This window comes from Rhipicephalus microplus, unplaced genomic scaffold (genome assembly GCF_043290135.1).
Source record: "Rhipicephalus microplus isolate Deutch F79 unplaced genomic scaffold, USDA_Rmic scaffold_21, whole genome shotgun sequence".
Taxonomy (NCBI): domain Eukaryota; kingdom Metazoa; phylum Arthropoda; class Arachnida; order Ixodida; family Ixodidae; genus Rhipicephalus; species Rhipicephalus microplus.
The window spans coordinates 1,166,530-1,187,896 of NW_027464594.1; the positions used below are offsets into that span (position 1 = coordinate 1,166,530).

At 45.9% G+C, this 21,367-nt stretch overlaps 1 protein-coding gene across 3 annotated transcripts in view; it reads left to right on the forward strand.

Annotated features, from left to right (window-relative positions):
- The window catches only part of LOC142785383 (uncharacterized), a 255,405-nt gene extending 235,692 nt beyond the window's left edge, over positions 1-19,713 (forward strand). For all 3 annotated transcript variants that reach the window (XM_075883863.1, XM_075883864.1, XM_075883862.1), the window contains 3 exons: positions 2,282-2,377; positions 9,424-9,564; positions 19,524-19,713. In XM_075883863.1, coding sequence (XP_075739978.1) covers positions 2,282-2,377; positions 9,424-9,564; positions 19,524-19,550 — 264 coding nt within the window. In that variant the 3' untranslated portion in view covers positions 19,551-19,713. The remainder of the gene's footprint in view (positions 1-2,281; positions 2,378-9,423; positions 9,565-19,523) is intronic.
- The last annotated feature ends 1,654 nt before the right edge of the window (positions 19,714-21,367 follow it).

A 21,367-nucleotide genomic window follows, 5' to 3' on the forward strand; every position in this document is an offset into this window, starting at 1 on the left:
CGGTTAGCGGTAAGCTGATATGTAGTGCTTGTACCGGTGAGTATGGCGGCCCTGGACATTTTTACATAAATGAGCTTCAGTGGATGGCGCTTTACAGAAATTGTAGTTAACCCGATGGGACGGCTGTATGATAGGAGTACGTATGTACTGTTTACATGAATATACACCTTAGGGCCGACCTAGTTAACGTCTATCACGCCCCGCAAAACCCAAACTGGTACATCACACTTACACAACAAAAACTAAAGAGTATGTGCAAACAATAAGCAGCACAAACATGATCACTTGCGCCATCCGCCCGTCCATTCGTCCACACATCCATTCACCTTCAATCCATCTGTCCATCCGTGCGTCCTACCGTCTATCCATACGGCCACCTGTCCGTCCGTTCATGATTCTGTGCGTTCACATGTCCGTTCGTTACACTACTCAGCGAGATGGACGTAGAGGTTATGAGCCTAACACCTGCAGCTTCACCTACACTTCGTCATTGACTTCGTGGAGTTAAAGATTTTTCTCAATGCTCTTGATATAAACTACCCACGTATGTTCGCAACGTTCTTTGGTTGATACAAACTGTCAATCATCTTTGGCGGATGACGTTTAACTACAGTTTATCTTAACCCGACGTGACGGCGGCAATGTAGGAGTACATATGTAATGTCTATAAAATTGGTAGCCACCACTGCATCCCGAATGCACACTTCACAAACATTGTGGTCTACTTAAAAAGTGGCTGCGAGACCTGGCGTGTCTCTGTTGTAGAGTGCATGGTTACCAGGCAGAATGCTGGGGTTCCATTCCTGCTGGAACTCTGACATTTTTTTCTTTACAGTCGCGGGGTCAACGCAGTCGATTCCAGCTTTTTTAAATGCGAACCATTCCTTTGCTAACTTCGGTGACTTTGAGCGTATCTATCTATCTATCTATCTATCTATCTATCTATCTATCTATCTATCTATCTATCTATCTATCTATCTATCTATCTATCTATCTATCTATCTATCTATCTATCTATCTATCTACGGCTTCTGCCTTCCTTGGCCGTTTAGAGAATAGTATTGATACAAAACTTAGAATGCTATAACATGACTGTATGACACGCATAAATGACTAGTCATAACAGGAAAATCGTGACATGTATCTCATGAAAGTAATGATTTACATTTTATGGTCTTGCTGCTCTTGCGGTGGTTTCGTTCTCATAAAATGTTGCAAAACTGGTATATTGTTTGACATGACTGCGTGGCGACAACAAGTGGTAGACCCTAACATGAAAGTCATGACATGCGTGTCATGTAACAACATGGCTACGTGCCACACGCATATGCGCGCGCTGCCGTTTCGCTAGGTTCATGTACCAAATTTGGTATCACATGACCTGAATGGATGACGAAGGTATGTGACTGTTGCAAACATGATAATTATGAGATGCGTGTCATGTAAGAACTTGATTACACGCAACGCTCATGATGCGCTCGCGGCCGTTTTACTTGCTTCACTTGTACCAAATTCGATATGACGGTACCCCAATGGATCACGAAAGTACGTTACTGGTGCAAACTTGATAATCATCAGGTGCGTGTCATGTAAGTACATGACTACATGCTACGCTTATGATGCGCTCGCGGCCGTTAGAGTTCCTCATATGCCAAATTTGGTATCAGGTGACGTGAATAGAAGACAAAGGTAAATAACACGTCCAAATATGTTAATTATGACATGCAAGTCATGTACGGCATTTTTAACTTCGCCTCGTAACGTTGTGATGATTTTTATGTGACCGTATCAACTTTCCTCATTCGTGCTTCGCATGTCACCAATTCCAACTGTACGTGGAATCTGCCAATTTTCTTAAAGCTCACGTGTTCAGATTACCCATGTGTGTTCTCGCCGTTTCTGGGTCGATACGTGTTAATCACCTGTGGCTTGTTACTGACGTTCCGCAGATTGATAAACCAAGTGAAGATATATTTATAACTGCCATTAAATAATTTTATTAGGTAATCAGCATACCCTCCTTCCTAATCTAAGGCCTAATAAGCAGAATGTTTATTAAGCATTTTTATCAGCAATGTTAGTCTGGATACGTGAAACTTTATAAACGGAAGCCGGCCACATTTCGAGACAAGTTCTTCGAGCTGCTGCGTTCCAAACCATCGCTGCATTGTTAATGTGATCGATATAATTATGGACAGACTCGGAGTTCAAAATTTGAAATAACGTACGTCCACTGATACAATGTACAAATGCTACCTGTTAATGTTCATGTCATTTGCAGCTGTCTACAATTAACCGGAACATTAACAACTGGCCATCGACGAAAAAGAGCGACTGGGCCCGTAAAGCAAGAAAACGATATGAACGGTGGTACCGGGTGAGTGACGCAAATTTTATTTTTCCACACTACTTAAGCTGTTTCGATGTCACTGAACACGTAAAAATACATTACGTATCGCGATAACTTGGTTGCTTAGGCATTTGCTTGCCTGTATATTATTCCTTAAATAAGTACCCAAAATGTTTATCAGCGTACTGTGAAAGGCCTTTGTGTCATTTGTGAAGTGGAATGCTTCGCATTTTCTGTGATGCTCTGTAGTCGACTGAGCACAAACGCAAGCTGCCTCGCCAATAGCATACCATAAGTGCAATAGATTTGTACAATATTTAGCGCACCCTTTGGACGAGTCAGCAGGTGCAGCCTGATAGGAAGTCTACTTGTAACTTATTGTGGTGCCCTTTCATGAATTTCTTGCTTCACGCATTGCCAACTACAAGTTTAAGAGGAAATACTTGATGTCTGGGGGTACCGCACCGTGTAACGTTTGCATTTTTCACTTTAATGCGGGCTCAGGTTAGATGGGGCCAAGGCACCAAGGCGCCAAAAACCTTTTTTTTTTGTATCCGATAGAACGTATAGCACAACCCTTTCTTATTGCTTTAAGAAATTTTGTGGTCGTCCACTGGACATAGCCTAGTTAATATAGGTAATATTCCTACTATTGCTTTGTTCGGTCTCTATTCGCTAAAAGGTAGGCGCGCGCGCGCGCGCGTGTGTGTGTTTGTGTGTGTGTGCGCGCGCGCGCGTGCGTGTGTGTGTGTGTGTGTGGGCGTGCGTGCGTGCGTGCGTGTGTGTGTGTGCGCGTGTGCCTGCGTGTGTGTGTGCGTGCGTGTGTGTGTGCGTGTGTGTGTGAGTGTGTGTGTGTGTGCGTACGTGTGCGTGCGTGTGTGTGCATGCGTGTGTGTGCGTACGTGTGCGTGCGTGTGTGTGTGTGTGATTGCGTGCGTGCGTGTGTGTGTGCGTGCCTGCGTGCCTGTGTGTGTGCATGCGTGCGTGTGTGTGCGTGCCTGCGTGCATGTGTGTGTGTGTGTGTGTGTGTGTGTGTGTGTGTGTGTGTAATAACTGCTGCGGATTACTTGCCTATACCCAAACATGATTACGCAGCAGGTCGCAGAGGGTCCAGCTAAATTTCGTACACGTAGAGTTATTGGACGTTCACCTATATCAAAGAACCCGGGTGCCCTTATTTCGACCCCACGAAAAGCAGCCGCCGTGACTAGGATGCGAACCCGCGCATTTTTGATTGACAACAATTGATAAGGTATATAGAGGGGCATCTGTGTAGTGTCAACCTCTTTTGGCTCTCATAATTTTTTTCCTCCTTACCTTGCAATGATTGGTTCAGGGTAGAGAGCTTACTGACCATGTCTTCGGATCATTTTATCCGCATTTCACGTATCGCTTACATCCCCCTCTCTCAGGCTGACTTTACAGCGCTGACCCATATTTGGCATGAGCGAAGGTGAGTGCAATTGCAGTGGTGAAGACGCTCCACCTATTACACCATTCTGCGCCAATCTGACCTGCTGCTTCAAGTGGGGCCTAAGCGTCAATTCGTGCGTGCGACGCCAAATCTAGCCGAGTCTTATCATACCGAAAAAAACGGGTTGGCTACACAAAGGGCGCCGCCGCAACCATATCCGTGCAGTTCGGTCTTGGGAAATTTCGGTTCATGCATGGCGCTTACACCATGCATGAACTTACACCATGCATGAATCTTGGGCCGCATGTAATAAATGCGCGAACCTTGTTAAGGTAGCGTTTGTGTGCAGACCTCATTACGGGAGGTTACCTTCTAACAGCGAAGCTGTTAGACGGCAGTGGCATGCAAAAAACTCGCCGCACCGTTGCCGAGGCACCACCGAGCATAGCACGTGATTTTCGATGAAGACCTTCGAAACATAAAAACTGAAAAAAAAAGTTTCCCCGCCGAAGCGATGAACGCAATTGCGACAAATAGTAATGTAAGGGTAATGCCACACGCGCTCCTTTCTGTCTAATTTTATTACCGCGCCAATATATGAGGCGTTTTTTTTTAAAAAAAGGCAAATGCGGGAAACGCAACTAGGCTAAATATCTCTGGAACGTAAAGCATCCCTAAGTATTTTCAATTCCTAGAACAGTTATAATCAAAATGGCGGAGTTCTGTATTGTGACGTGTGCTCAAAAAGGCAGTTTCTAAAAATTGAGCCAAGTTCTCTGTTTCAATCAAAGTGAGCCAACTGCATTAGACCAGCGCTGCGCCAACAAACGTGATCAAAACAACCAAGATGGTCCCACCCAAAATGTTTCATTTATGTGTTAGTTGTTTTGTTATCGTGGTTACTTTCTACAGTTAGGTTTTCGTAAGCCAAGGTTGCACTTACTGAAGGACATGGATTTCAATGACAAATTCGATTGCAAAGAGTGAGAGGCTGATTTACCTCCTTCTATTTGCATATTAGTAATTAGCACAACAGTATTCTGTGCTCCGTTCTCTGCAACACGGGATATTTCAAATAAATTATGCATAAAAGAGAGATGGTAGGAGTCTATGTATTCCCTTAAGAAGAAGAAGTGGTCAGAAATTACATGAAAGGAAACCAACTGGGACACTTTTCAAGGCCTTGAATAGATTCCAGGAACCAGAAAACACTGACAGTCCAGAATGGTACGCCTTTTGCCAGGAAAGACCACTCGCTCTTGACGTCTAGCAATCGCCATGCGCCCATACGTCGAAGCATGGCACCGATAAAAGCACAAGTATGATGTTAATTATATCGCAAAATATTGCTGTATTGTACATCAGAACCGCTTTAAAACTATTTTACAAGCTATTGTATGCCCAAATGAAATATTTCAATGTATATAAGCCAAATACAAACTTTCCTCGACAATACTGACGATACTTGGCTATGTCAATTTTAGTCACAATGTAGGTTTGTGGTATCTAAGAGAGAGTAGCATACTGGAAAAAAGTATGTTTGAGCAGGCCCTATGGTATTGTCAGTAGAGAAAAGTGCGTTTTTCTAATTCTCATTTAGAGTGCATTTGGCTCTTTTCCAAAAAAAGAAACGCCTGATTTGCGTATTGACGCATGCCTGGCGCAAACTTCGCCCGAATGACTGAAAATCATCTAGATAATCTTCTGTTGAGATTACACACACTATACCCGTGTATTAGGGTTGTTTTCTGGAGCTTACGTGGCCACTAGCGATAACGCTGGAATCTTCGATGGCATGCCGACATGTTTCAGTGCTTAGCAGACTATCGACGGCCGACGCTCTATGTTCCATGTTATCAGCCTACAGGGTTTATTGCTTGTAGAGTGATAGTTCGTTCACCGTACTGAAGTTCGCCCAAAGAAAAAGTTCACTCATAAAAACGGCTAATTCGTCCTGCGTTAACGTCAAGACCCCGTCAAAATACAAAGTAGGCCTGACAGCTAAGTCTTATAAATCCGAAATGACGTAACTTAACAAAACACTGTTGTAAGAGAAAGAGTATGGTCGCTCCTAATAGAAATGCTGTTTTCGCAATATCTCTTCCCATTGAGAGCGCACCACGTACAGGAGGAGGCTGTACTAGTCATGCCGTGTGCTGATGCTTGCCGAGATAGCACGCGATCGAGTGATCGCGACCGCGCGCTTAGACTCAAAGCTCACAGCTGCTGCTTAGCGACCCCCTCTCCTCCCCCCTCCATCTTTTCATGCTCATTCAGCAGAGGCGGTAAGTTTGCTGAGCATTTTAGGGCAAATCTAACACGCGGCGGGATTGTACCACGTGTGCCCTCCGAGCAACAGAGATCGGCCACTTCGTTGAATCTACTAGAGCAGCGCTCGTCACCCTCGCGGGTAGATCTTACGATGTGAAGGGGATGTTACCAACTTATAATTTACGCGGAACATAGCGGCTACGACAAAAATTTGTCGAGTGTCCATATAACTCAAATCGCATTAAAAGAAAACTTTCTGTGCTATCGCCAAGCAATGGGGTGGCCAGCGCATCTAATTTTTCACGGGATTATCATGTCGGCTCTGCACTTCAAAGACGAGAACATACATAAAATTTTCAAATTCATTTTTGGTCTTATCACGTAAAGTAACTGTTATAGGCTTATCTCTAGTCTTGAGTTGCGATTCATTTTAGATGTGATGTTTTTATGACAGCTTTAATCTTTATTATTGCAACATTTTAACATTAACGTTTATGATTCGTCTGAGTTCTAGTAGCTTTCTAAAGCATTGCTTATGTCCCAAGGGTATATATATATATGGTAAGTTCACGTGTTACGTGACGCCACACAGGCTCATGAAAAAGTGTTCCACACTCGCCGCTATGGCTACAGATGGCGCTGACTGACACTCCCACGTTAAAATTCACATATAAACGCAATACAGTGGCTGGGGGCATAGCCGCCGTGATAGCTCTGTGGTTAGAGCATTGAACGCGTTAATCGAAAGTCATAGGTTTGATTCCTGCTCACGGCAAGTTATTTTTTCACCCACTTTTCTTTCTTCCTATTTACTTTACGTTGGTTCTATTAACTTCCCTATACATTCCTTGGCATTATTGTCTGTTAGATCTCATTATCATTGTGTCAAAACACGAAAAAACGAGCCTTTTTGTATACGATTCTTTCCCATTTATACACACACACACACACATATATATGTATATATATATATATATATATATATATATATATATATATATATATATATATATATATGGTAAGGGTGGTTGCTTCAGCAGCTTGAAGGTTTAGTAAAAGTCGCTGAATGCCTTTGCGTTCACCAGAAAGCAAAAGTTTTAATTAGCATTATGGTTAGCCCTACAACCTAGAAATGTGTGTGAAAACCAAATATTATTCCTCCAAAACACGTCTTGTGGTGTTCTAGGCCTGCTTGTAACTCATCTTTTACTGCTGCAAAGCTGCTCCAAAACTGCTTTATTCCTGCTCCCTGAGCTGCTCCAAAATACTGGAGTCCGCTTCCATCCTTCATATCGGAGAGGATGTTCCAAGATCGTAGCTGAAGCCTTATGGCACGCCTACATTTCCGCATCTGACATTTGTGTCTGCCATTCCCGCGAGTGATCGGGACCTTTTATGCATTGAGCGAAAAGACGCGAGCCCTCAAGTAGAGGGGATCTTCGATAATTTAGGGTAATTTAAAAATACTAGCAAATCATTTTTTGTTGTTCACTGACCCTTTAGCTATCCCAAGAGCTTTTATCGAAGTGCAAGCTGATTCTCCTATGTGGTGATCGTCGCCTATAAGTTTAATAACGTGCCTTTTTCGACCCCTTCACCATCCCATCAAATAGAATTCTTAGACTCCACTCCAGATCTTTTGTCAGTCCTTTTATTCGAAGCAAATACCCTGAAGCCTTATCGTGCAGTGTTCGGTATGTTTTATTCATGCATAGATTTGTGAGTAGCAAGTGAAAAAAAATGTTGAAGTACATTTGAGCCTCGCCTCAAGTGCAGAAGGCGGTAGCGTAATCGGAACCCATTCGCATCACCTTCTAAATCGCTCGCCTAGGTTGGCTTCTCATTCGATACCTCAACCGTGCCACAAAGAATGCAACAATTGTACGAGGTAGATTGGGCATTTGAAACAACCTTACAATACCCGGTGTTAGTACACAGTTGCGATGTGCCCGCTACGCCACATTTCTTACTTTTGCGAAATAGCGTAGTGCCCACTTCTCGTCCAATGGCAAAGCATGCATCAATGCAGCTGCTCACTCAATTGCTGTTTTCGCTGATTATGATAAATAAATATCTCTGAGTCCTTTGTATAACGTGGACCAGTTGAAAGATCCACTCGTTGCACAATTCACGTTTTGACGCCCGGCGCTGTTCTGCGCTTTCGCCACGCAACACTACATCTATTAAGGAGGTCTATCACCATACATAACATTTCTGAAGGGCTTTTTTTTAGCAAGAGCTTCAAGCAAAGGCGTGGCGTTTTGACAGAGAACCTGCTTACTAAGCAGAAGGTGTGGATTCAATTCCCACACGGATCAAACATCATATTAATTTATTTACACGCATCAATAACGAGTTTTCGTTCTCGATGAACGACGCCCATACCGACACAAAAGTTTTTCTGTAAGCTCTAGGTTTGAAACATGTGGGTTAAAAGCATACACCTTGGCAGCACATTCTCTATACCATAAAATGAGAGCAAAAATATATAATATATTGCATGACAACATGCACAACAAAAAATGCGCCTATAGAAAACCGGCGCAGAAAAGGCTCAAAGGCTCAGCGGCATGTTGCTAAGGGATACACAAATGGCAAACGCAACTTTTGAATCCTGTACTTCTGTTTGAGGTGGAGTCAGTGCGAAATATGCGGACACTAAGAGGCATATGTGAAAAAGCCACAGACACAAAATGTGAGTAGTTTTAAAAATAGGCAAGTTGGTAACAATTCATTTTTCAAGGTAAGCAGTGCGAAGAACGAAGACAGAAAAGTAGGAAGACACAAGAGGAGTGCTGACTTTCAACTGAAAAATTTAATGGAGAAAGATCATACATATATACAAGTTATTCGTGCATGATTTTACAGCAATTATTTTAGTTTATATAGTTTCAGTTTTCTCGCCATGCACGAGCATGTGCGAATAACTGTATATACAGGATGTTTTTTTATTAAATTTTCAGTTAAAAGTCGGCGCTCGTCTTGTGTCCAACTACTTTTCTGTCTTCGTTTTTCGCGCTGTTTACCTTGAAAATTGACACAATGCGAGGTTCATCAAGGGCGTCTGGTGCGTACTCATATTTTGAACCTTTAGTATATAATATATGATCTACCATCCAGCCGATGTGGTCACGCTGCCAAACAAGGAGGATTGGTGATCTCTCGTTAGCCAGGTGAGAACGAAGATTATTGTCAATAAGAGGGTAAAAAACCATCTTGCTTGAATACAAAATGTAATAAAACTGCCAGCGAAGGCTGAATAATGATGACTTAATTATTGCATTTTATTGAATAGCGTTTATTTGGGTATTTCAAGTAACTTTTACCATAACATACATTTTCTAACTATATGACATTGTACTTCTTTTTCCCTCTTTTATTTTTTTAGAAACACACGACAACCGTTTCACCTTACCATGCCTGCACACAGTCGTGTTGTCGATTCATGCGTTATACAGACAGATATGGAGGGTGGTGGGATTGCTGGGACACTCGTGCCGCTGACGGCACAGTATGTGACTCGACACGGGTGAGATACCTATTTATTACCTTTACACGTGCAAATTTTCGCATTACGTTATTGCATTATAGGCAGAAAAGTTTGACTCTCATTTTTGTTTTGTAAGAATCGCGTCACACAATTACATGTAAAAGCTGCATTCTGTTTGAAATATTCTAAAGATAAGGTACTCATACACCCAAAAGAAAACAGTAAGGTGTCACATTACCTAGGATTGCGCAACTCACACCACAAGCGGTTACATCATGCCAATTCGCTTGCGAGCCGCGCCAAGGAAGCGGGAACAGTGCTCCGCGTCTACTCGCAAGACAGAGCAAAAACTGCTGGCATAAGTTTGGGCAGAGTGCCGTAGGTGAAACAAGAGCATTCGCTTACGAACAGCTCGAGCATAGAGCTTTTGTTTTTGTTTTTTTCGTGGCATTGAATTTTAAGTTGATGATCAGTACGTTCTCTCTTTCTTTTTCAGTTTCACAGCGGTGGTCACGTTTTAGCCATGCTAATGAATCAAGTGTGAATGAACAAAAATCAGCCTAAGTAGTGTTGTTTGATTCTTTGAGTGGTGGGTGAAAAATGCAGGCAGTTTTGTTGTGGTAACGTGGAAACTATTAGGTTGCCGAATGGCAGTACGGTAAGCTAGTTCACGCGGATTGATCCTAAATGATGGTAAGACATTCAAAGACGAATAAAAGAAGAGCGAGGGGGCAATGTTGTAACCGGTGTATTAGCACGAAGTAGCCATGACTGCCAAATCATAATTTTACTGGTATGCGATGGTATGCTAACACGCTCCTTTCGCGGTTAACCACTGCCTGCGCCCCCAATCATTCGTATGCTTGACGCTTTATTATTTTCGCTGAGAAATGAAGGCATTCATTTTTTTGCTCACAAGTGCAGCCCGTGCAAGCGTAGTGTTAGTAGGCTTTTAACAGTGAACCAAAGACACTTTTATTGGGGGAAACGCAGAGGTAAAGCCGACCAGCTGTAAAGCGGAGCAAGCGCAAGCAGAAACAACACTCTTTCTTCTATTCTTTCACTGGTGCTCTTGCCCGTGCCATATATCACTGCTACAAACCACTCCCCCTCCCCCCCAGAAAAGGAGCCATCCTGGCGACCTATGGACCGGGTAGGATGGGTGGGTCGTAGTGCGGTTTGAATCGATCAACATGAACAGACTCGCGACCGCGACGGCGTCGGTCTGTCGCTGGTTGAACCGGCTCAACAGTATAGTTAACCAATGAAGACGGACGTAGGATTCAGAAAGGCCTTCGTACTTCGGCACTATCTTGGTGGAAAGACCAGGAGCAGATGAGGGAATGCGAAGTTATACCAACGAGCTAGGCGAACAAGACTGGGAGGGCAGGTTTTCATCGTGACGGTCCTTCTGGTACGCTTGATCTTGTGCGGTTAAGGAACGTACGAGTGGCCTGCAATCTTCCACGTAGGTGGGAACTTGAGATAGAGTTGTGGATTCAGAAGCGTCCAGACTGCACAAGAAAATTGTGTCCATGAATGAAAAAGGTTCGTGGCCGTAGAGGAGAAAGAACGGAGAAAATCATGTCGTATATTGAGTGGCGCTAACAAAGGGGTGTATGCGGTCCCAGTTGGTGTGGTCAGCGGACACGTACATAGACAGCATGTCGCCCAGTGTGCGGTAAACCGTTCAATCATTCCATTCGTTTGGCGATGGTACGCGCTGGTTATCCGATGCACAACGTTGCATTCTCGAAGAAGGGCTTGTATGGCTTCGGAAAGAAACGTACCTCCGCGGTCGCTGAGTAGCTCACGAGGTGCGCCATGGCAAAGAACAATATTGTGAAGGATAAACAAGCCAACTGCACGTGATGTGGCCTCTGGTAGCGCAGCAGTTTCAACATAGTGTGTCAAGTGATCGATAGTGACATACACCCAGCGGTTCCCATCAGGAGTGTAGGCAAGGGGACCGTACAAGTCAATTCCGATGGGGTCATAAGGTCGGCATTTGCATTGGCCGATGCCGACCTTTTGCCCATTGGCTATGTTCGGCGGGATTTTTCGGAATTGACATTTGGAACACGAACTACGTAGTGTCGGACAAATCGGTACATTCCACGCCAATAGTACCACAGCCGGAGGCGTGCATACGTTTTTATCACACGGGCGTGGCCGCATTGATGATGCGCGTGAGAGGAGTCGCAAATAGCAGCACGTAGATAGCGAGGAATCACAAGCAACCACTTGCGGCCGTCGGAAACATAGTTCTGACGGTACAGAAGTCCATCGCGGATGGCAAAATGTCGAGCTGTACGTCGTAGTGAACGGTTGGCAGTACCTTGGGGTGGGTGAGACAGTACCTCTATCGTAGAGACTATCCAAGCGTCTTGGCGTTGCTCGGAGGGCATGTCAGTGAACGAAGGTGCTGCAGCATCGAGACTGAAAACAGCCGCACTTCCATGTTCATGGGGAAGTGGAGAGTGAGAAAGAGCATCGGAATATGAATGTGGGCGGCCCGACCTGTAGATACACGGATATCATAGTCTTGGAGACGTAATGCCCAATGAGCCAGGCGGTCAGACAGGTCTTTTAGTGCCAATAACCAGCAGAGGGCGTGGTGATCAGTCACGACGTCAAATGGACGGCCATATACGTAGGGTCGAAATTTTGTGATTGCCCAAACGATGGCTAGACATTCCTTTGCTGTGACCGAATAATTCTCTTCAGCTCTAGTAAGAGTGTGACTGGCATAAGAAACCACGTACTGGTCGAAGCCAGACTGGCGTTGAACAAGAATAGCGCCAAGCCCGACTTTACTCGCGTCGGTGTGAATTTCGATAGGGGAATCAGGGTCAAAGTGACGGAGAATCGGTAGCGATGTCAGCAAATGACATAGTTTCGCAAATGCGTCATCGCAAGCGGAAGACCACGCCGAAATTTCTTCACTGTCAGAAAGTAGCCGTGTTAAAGGAACTATTAAAAACGCGAAATTACGAAGGAATTGACAAAATTATGAACATAAGTCGATAAAGCTCCTGAGTTCCTATAGTGTCGATGGCTTAGGAAACTGGGCGACGGCACGGAGTTTCGCAGTGTCAGGTAGAACACCATCCTTGCTGACAACATGCCCTAAGATGGTGAGGTTCCGGACGGCAAAATGGCACTTCAACTTTGGTTAAAGCCCAGCATGTGTGGGGCATTCCAGGACACTTGCGAGGTACAGAAGATGGGTATCAAAATCTTTTGAAAAAACGACGACGTCGTCCAGATAGCAAAGACACGTCTGTCGTTTGAGGCCTCGAAGTATGTTGTCCATCAGACGCTCGAAGGTAGTAGGGGCGTTGCAAAGATCGAATGGCATCAGGTTAATATTGTACGAGCTGTCCGGAGTTGAAAACGCAGTCTTGGTGCGATCAGATTCATCCATGGGTACTTGCCAGTATCCTGATCGAAGATCCAGCGAGGAAAAGAACTCTGATTCTTGCAAACAGTCGAAAGCGTCGTCAATTCTAGGGAGCGGATAAACATCTTTGCGCGTGATCTTGTTAAGGCGCCTGTAATCAACACAAAATCGGATGCTCCCGTCCTTCTTTGTGACCAGTACCACTGGGGAGGCCCATGGACTGTTAAGGACTGTATGACGCCACGATTGAGCATATCAGAAACTTGATCGTCAATAACTTGGCGTTCAGAGTGAGAGACCTGGTATAACCGCTGACGCAATGGTGCGTGAGAGCCAGTGTCTATACGATGAACAATTGCAGATGTTCGACACAAATCGGTTTGCTTGAAGTCGAAAGACATCCTGAAGCGGTCGAGAAGTGTCAAGTGTTGGGTTCGTTGGACAACAAGAAGGTCTGAATCAATCGATGGAAGGAAGGCGTCCAAGGAAGATGTGGTGGACGTGGGAGCGGGAGTAACACTGGCGATCTGAAGGCTTGTTGCGCGATCGAGCAGTTGACAGGCGCAAACACAATCAATGTCCTTAAAACTACCGATGCATTCGCCACCGAATAATCTTGCTGGCTCTGAAAGGAGATTCGTGGCGTGAATGGTTGCGGAAATGTTTTCGACCATCAGAAGAGCAAAAGGTAGAAGAACGTTTTTTCGAGAAGTGAAGTCTTCAGACGGCGTGAACATGACGTTCGAAAAAGCAGCATGGTCGCACGAGATCGGCGCAATAACCGAAGACATAGGTGTGATAGTCGTGTGTGCAGCGACGACAACACGAGAAATGGAAGGCTTGTTAATATCGTTGTCGGCGAGAGATGATAATTCCAGTTCGGCCAGGGTACAATCAACAACGGCATGATAAATGGAAAGGAAGTCCCAGCCTAATATCACGTCATGCGAGCAGTATGGAAAAACGAGGAATTCGACCACGTACAGAACGTCCTGGATGAGTAGCCCAGCCGTGCACGTCGTAGAAGGGTTTACTTTATGCGCAGTTGCCGTACGCAAGGAAATGCCAAAAAGCGGAATCGTAACTTTCTTTAGCTTGCGACACATTGCTTCACTCAATACAGACACGGCAGCTCCAGTATCGAAAAATTCTTGAACGGCAGCACCTTCAAGAAAAAAATTGCCCGCAGCTTCCCTCGGGGGAACACTGAGGAGGATGCGGACCATATAATTGGTTAACGGGGTGTTAAAGTGCGACTTACTTGGGTCGATGGCTTAATTGGTTAACGTGGTTGTGAAATGGGGTGTTAAATTGCGACTTACTTGGGTCGATGGCTAAATTGGTTAACGTGGTTGTAGGAGGGGGTGTTAAATGAGTGAACACGTACACACGTATGCGAAAGGGCGGCGCTGGTCGAAGGGACGTCGATCATTGTGTTTGTGGATTCGTTGGAATTCATTTCACCGCGACCTTGGACGTCGACGCGCCGTACAAACCAACCGACGAGCGGCAACTGAGCGAGCGAGCGCCGACCTTGAGTATATATACAGCACGACGGCGCATGCACTGTCAGCTGTTAAATGTTCTCGAAGCGCGACGCCACATGCGCGTCCACTGGAGAATCAGGAGAATTGTAGATGTCGAACGCGGTGTGTAGAGGAGGAAGGGTGCACAGATGGTGGAGGAGTGAAGCGCGCGCGGTGTGTAGAGGAGGAAGGGATGCACAGATGGTGGAAGAGTGGGCGACGGCGCGACGGCGCATGCGCGCGCGTCAGCTGTCGAATGTTCGAGAAGCGGTGCGGACGGCGCACTACAAGGCGCGAGTATAAGATGCTCCGCATCTAAAACAGTTACTTCGTTAGTTGGTTGAAGAGGAGGCCTTGTAGAGTTCGACGGTGGTGCAGTTCTTGCCTCCGGAACTGCGATGTTCAGTTTTCTGTTTGGGCAGGTGGTGCACGCCGAAGCATCGGTGAAGGCGAACGTCGGCATGGGAAGGGCGATCGGTGCTGGTTGAAGGCGCGGTGGCTCTGTGGAGGGCTATCCGAAGTAGCATCGAAAGGCAGCGTCTGTGGTGGCTCTTCGTGGGCGTAGCCATAGGTTCCATCGATGGTACCTGAATGGGGGACGCGCTGCAACAGAACCGCTCAACATGGCCAGGCAGACGACAGTAGTAGCAGATGGGTCTGTTATCCGGTGTGCGTTAAGGATTGTTGGAAGCGTTGAAGGACGGCGGGAAAAGGGAACATGCGAACCTGTTGGTACGCGTGTTGCGTAGAAGGCGTTTGTTTGGTGGGCGGAGTCGACGATGTTTGACGGCGCATGTGCCGGCCTTTGCGCAACGTCAGCGTAAGTCAGGGAGCGGACACAGGCGGTGGCTGGCACGAGGGCGGGAGTGCCTAGCAGACTTGCTCTTCGATGGTTTGGCGCAGCGACGAGGTCAGCCCGTGAGTATTGCTGGGAAGGAAGGGCGCAAGAGACAAGGCGAGCCACTTCCTCCTGGATGAACTGTTGAATTTGCGGCGTCGATACCGTCTGTTCCGGTGAAATTGCACCAACGGTCAATGGTGACGTGGTCATCACGTCGAAAGTAGGGCGTCACGTTGAAATGGGCTGTGTTCGCAACTCATCGTAGTTTTGGCAGTGCTGAATAACTTCCGCAGCTGTTCGCGGGTCTTTCGCCACCAGCATGTAGAAGGAATCTTCTTCGATGCCCTTCATAATATGTTTTATCTTGGCTGTTTCAGATATTTCGGGTTTGTAGCGACGGTAGAGGCCCACAACGTCCTCGATGTAGGACGTAAAACCCTCTCCAGACAGTTGGGCGCGATCTCGCAAGCACTGTTCTGCGTGGAGCTTGCGCACTGTTGGTCGGCCAAACACGTCCGTGAAGGTGATCTTGAAAGTGGCCCAGTCGGAAAGCCCAGCTTCATAGTTGTTGAACTAGAGCTGCGCGCTCCTCACAGGTAAAAGTGGACGTGGCCAAGTTTGTCGTTTTCGTCCCTCCTATTATTGGCGCTTACTTTCTCGTACGAAGAGAGCCAGTACTCGACGTCCTGCTCATCGGTGCCGCTGAAGATGACTGGTTTTCGCTCTCTCGGCACACCAGGACAGCGAGCAGGGTGGGATGTAGAAATGGTCTGCTGTGCAACGTCGGTGGACATCGTTGACGGCGAAGGTAGAGTTAGGTTCCGGAGCTCTAGGTTGGGAAATCGATCCAGCACTCTCCACCACTTGTTAGTACGCCTTTAGCAATAAGCCGAAGACAATTTTATTCGGGGAAACGCAGAGGTAAAGCCGATCAGCTGTCAAGTGGAGGGAGCGCGAGCAACAACAACACCCTTCCCTCTCTTCTTTCACTGGTGCTCCTGCCTGTGCCTTATATCAATGCTACAGAAGAGTTATCGCTGCACTTATTGCAGTATAAGGTATGCTGGCTGTGGTAACGCTCCATTGTAATCGTACCGCGTTATTAAGCGTGAATGCACTTTATGAGTGACCCTGAGTCCGCCGTCCACGGTGCGCCTCCTCCTCTTCCATAGCAACGGCGCGAGGAGCGGAAAGGAGCGTCTGTAGCAACGACGCAGGGACGTCACACACCACGTGATTGCGCGCGCTCCACCCTCCACTCCGTGGCTACATGCGCCCACGCAGCCACGACTTGCTCGAGATCGGCAAGTCGTCATAGGTGTGGATCTATCGCCAGCGTCAACATGGACTGCTATACCCCCAACAACGAGTACAACGCAATCGAATGCGAGCATTGCACGCGTCGTTGAAGTTTTCGCGCCGGGGTAAGACAAGGCAGCGCGGCGAAGGGCCCGTGACGCCGAGCGCAAGCGGGCGAAGCGGGCCATGGACATAAACATCATTGTAGTGCGAATTCACTCTCACATATACGCGTAAACTCACGAAGAGTTCCCGAGAGTGTCTAATGGTTCCTGGGAATCGCAATGTGATCACACGGGGGAGCTTACGTTAACTCGCTGGCGAATGCCAACGGATTTTAACTTTACTCCCCCTCATAGCATCACCCCGTGCATTCGCACTTAACCATGTTCACCCTCGGGAAAATGCTTGGGAGTGTTTCATTCTGGCGTTATTGCACCTGCCCTCACGCGCCATCTGTTCGCGCTCACAAGTAGATGGCACATGATGTATAACACCTCACTAAAGGAGCCAAATAATGTCGGTGTCGAATCGTCCATCATTTTAGATTCAAAGAAGCTTATAAGCGAGCTCGATCCGGCGGCGTCCGTTTTCGACTGCACATGAAGGTCCCATCCCGCTCCCTCTCCTCTAGACATTTCTCCCCGCAGCGTTTACACCCGCATTGAAGATACGCTTGTCCTCATCACTTTTCTTCTCTCCTACACTCCCTCCTCTCTTGCCTTACGACTCCGAGGCTCAAAGAACCACTGCAAAAGCGTTTTCACCTAACGGCGGACTCGGTTGCTGGATTCCGTGCCGAATGGTTGTGCCCCCGCGGTCTCCGACGACAGCGCAGCTCTGGCCGACTGGTTCACCCTCTGCCATCTCCTGACGCCGTGAAGCTCTTGCTGAATGGTACCTCGTCCTCGGACTACTTCATCCTTCTCTTTGCTATGTTGATTCCCACTTTATCCTTTTAATCCCTCCTTATCCCCTTCCCTCGTGAGCCACTACTGAGGGTTCGCACTTAGATGCAGACAGTTGCGGGGCTCACTTTTCTCTTCTTTTCTCTCATACAAAATCAGCCCCCTCCACCTAACGGTGTCAGCGCGCCCCACGCCATAGTTTTAGAGGTTGCCACCATACCAGCGATGGCGCTGTGGCAGCGATGGCACTAGGGTGCTCGGTGAGCAGGCGCACGCACGTCAAGGCACCCTAGGTGGCGCCTCATTGTCGGCGACGTTATATGGGCTTATGAAAAAAGATACCCCACTTTTTTGGCGCTGTATCCTGCTCGTCGAAGATATAGTCTCGTAGATGACCCGAGGGCATGATTCCATGGCTCGTTCCCACCAACTCCCTTGGTGTGTTGAACGTTGCCGACCGAATTTCTGGTACATTGGGGGTGTTATGTGGCTTGTGTAGTCTATAAGCACTTTGGTGTGTTACTTTTCATGTTATTGTATGAGCATTTTGTTATGTTACTTATCGCGTTACTGTAGCGATTGGCAAATTTTGGCCTGTAGGCACATAATTGTGTGAAACGTGATAAAAGATGTTCACTTGTTCGTTCAATTGCGGCCCGAAACTCGTCCGACTATATCGTGAGCGGTAGTCCGGACCTCACAGTATCTATTTTCATTTCCGCTACACGGCCCTCTGTCATTGATAGTCATCGTTTGTGTTGCCTTGTTCTCCTCTCCTCTGGTTGTGTTGTTTTTTCACTTTTTTCTGTTGGTCTGTTGGCAAGGGCATTATGTTGTGGGTCTGTATTTTGTGATGATCACTTACGCCAACGATATAACTTCCTTTGGCATGTAATCTCGTTTGTCCACTGATGAAGCCACAGCTTGCCCATATTTTCTCATCCTCCTAATGTGCATTCATTGAAATCGCTAATACGATGACATAACCATAGGTGATATTTTCAAAACAAGGCCTCTTAAGGCAAGATTTTTTGACAATCTTTTCATCACATTGCATGACTTTTATCAACATTAAACTAGTACTTATGCTGCAATTGTAATGCATTACTCTGTTTCAAAGCTTTACAAACAAAATGAAGGGCAGCAAGAGTCACTGTGAACGATCAGAATACATCAAATAATCTTCATTTCAATAAAAAAGATTCATGAAAGGTTTACAATCAATGCGGCGTCGGTATGCGCCAAAACTGCCAATGCAGCTGAGCAGGTTGCAATTGCCTTGGCTCTTTTACATCACCGTCATTACATATATTTAGTGATTCTGAAGGTGCCATTCACGCTTTCAGTGTCGAAGCTGTGTGCAAAAAGGCCAAAAACATACTCGGGGAGAAGTTTCTTAAGACCCATACCCTGACAAGGTTCGCGGCTCATTTGGGGAACATGGATGGAGGAATCATCAATCTCAATATGTTGGCCCACTCCAGGGCATAAGGGTTAGCCGTCCGCAGCCATGGATGACCTTTAGGTCGACCTGGAGATTTCATAAGCAGGGGTCTGCCAACTAAATAAATTGAAATTACCCAGCATTACGCTACGTGTATGAGAAACTTTCAACCTCCACATAGGAAGCTAAATAGAGCGCAGGCGCTAATATTGCGTACCCTAACCGTACCCTAACCCTGCCTTTCACCAGAAGCTTTAGCCCAAGGTTTATCCATGCAATTCGTGTACGAAACGTGGCAGTTAAAACACCTTACACGACATGCACTGGGAGAGCCCTTCAGTACGCGGCAAAGATAGAGCATCGTCCAGCAAGTTGAACTCTGCTCTCCGGAGACAAAACATCGCACTTTGGGATGTCCAGATACCCACAATTCGGTGCTAGGTGTCGGCCTTACTGTCCGGTCTTGGGAGTGGCCTGCCCTGCGCTAGGGTACACACCTTCGAACTTTCAGAATAAAGTTTTTCCCAACCAAAACCAAATGAAAAAATTGAAATATATCTGTTTCCGTTTTTTGCAGGTGTGCTTAGACGGAGAGTGCGCCTAAATATGCCGTTTTGAGAAAAGCAGACAATCAGTTTGACGTTATCTTCCTTATATTTTTATTTGCTTCTCTTTTCGCGCGAAGACCAAGCAAAGCGGTAAAATGTCAGCGAAGTGTAAACAGAGTCGGCAATGCGTATGACAATAAAATCTTCCTTATATTTTTATTTGCTTCTCTTTTCGCGCGAAGACCAAGCAAAGCGGTCAAAAGTCAGCGAAGTGTAAACAGAGTCGGCAATGCGTATGACAATAAAAAGAACGTCACTAAATATTTCGAATCACAACTCACGCCTTTCTTTGACTTTGTAGGTGCCTCTGTGGCTCCTAGTTTTACACGACATGCACTCATGCCGAAACAAAAGCCCTTCAAACGAACTGCTCCCGTACTTGCACAATTTACGTTTGTAATGATATTTCTGGACATAATACTACTTATATTTAACTAGAAGCTTGAAAGAATTTAATCAGGCCTGTGGAACAATCGCCTAGGCAGGCTTTATTTATATAGACGCAATGAACCTTGTGTGACGTCTAATTCAGTATTTCGTGCTTCTGTATATTCTCGCATGAACGCCGATTAGTTGTCTAACTGATTATGAATACTTTTCAAGAAGTCACCAACCAAAATCATCCTTCGTGAACGAGTCGAACTCATCAGCAGGCATAGTGTGAGAAATATGCAATTTTAATCCAAGCTATCAGCCAACAACTAACATAGGTTTTGGCGCAAAATACACACGAGAGGCGGTATTTCGCGCCAAAATCTAAGGTAACAATGAACCAACTCGCCCAGCGAGTCACTCTGCTGGAATAACAAACAACTAGCAGCAAAAGCAAACATGCGGTGTTGCCACCATATTATATGGAAATGGAGTTCCTTGATCACATGAATCAGCGTACCACACAAGGACGAAAGATGAAGTAGTACGGCCAATTTCTTTAAAGAAACAGATATTGCACGTCGCGAACATATAGAAAAGAACAAAACCAGAGAAACTTACCTTAAGAAAAGACCATATCATAGGCTGAATGACTCGCAGCTTACCCGGTTAACTGTACAGAAGTACAACAATAGCACTGTGCTTTTTAAAGACCACTATGCAAGCACTAAAAGATAAGGCTCGTAAAAAAACAGATAAAAGACCCATAAACTTGCTTTCAGAAGTGTGGACAGTCATTGTCCAATAAGTCATTGTCCAATACATGAGAGGTTCAGGAGGCATAGTACTTTTAAAGTTCATCTATAAGGTGGTTTCGACAGTTGCTTATACGGCATTCAAACACGACGAAGCCACTCAAGCTTTCTGCTCTTCTCTCACCCTCTTTTTGTGCTTCGCTTAATTCATGTACGACGGCTATGTGCGAAAGCTGAAATGTGGACTATACACACCAATGCCAGCAAGATTTTATGTGTGTGAAGCCTTCCTTTTATTAATAAGGTCATCTGACAACTAGAAAGTAATACATGTCGTCACATGCTATAATATCGCGTCTTTTGTCTTAGTAAATGTCAGTGAAGGGACTAATACATTTACAGAGAAACCGTAAATGACTAGGCGAAACCCAAGTTGGCTTGTGCTATGAGGGTAAAAACTGCCAGCGCGTATCTGCCTGAGAAAGTAGGAAAGCCCGTCTGCTCTTCACTGGTTCATTAGGCTCAAAAGTACACAAATGCGAGCAACACTAAATTAGTTTTCGCGCAGATATATTTAATAATTGGGGAAAGCTTTAGTGGTCTGTCGGATTTACCGAGTACTGACACCAGGGCTGCGCGTTTAAATTTCGTTACTAGATGAGCTGCACTAACTGCTTGGCTAGTGA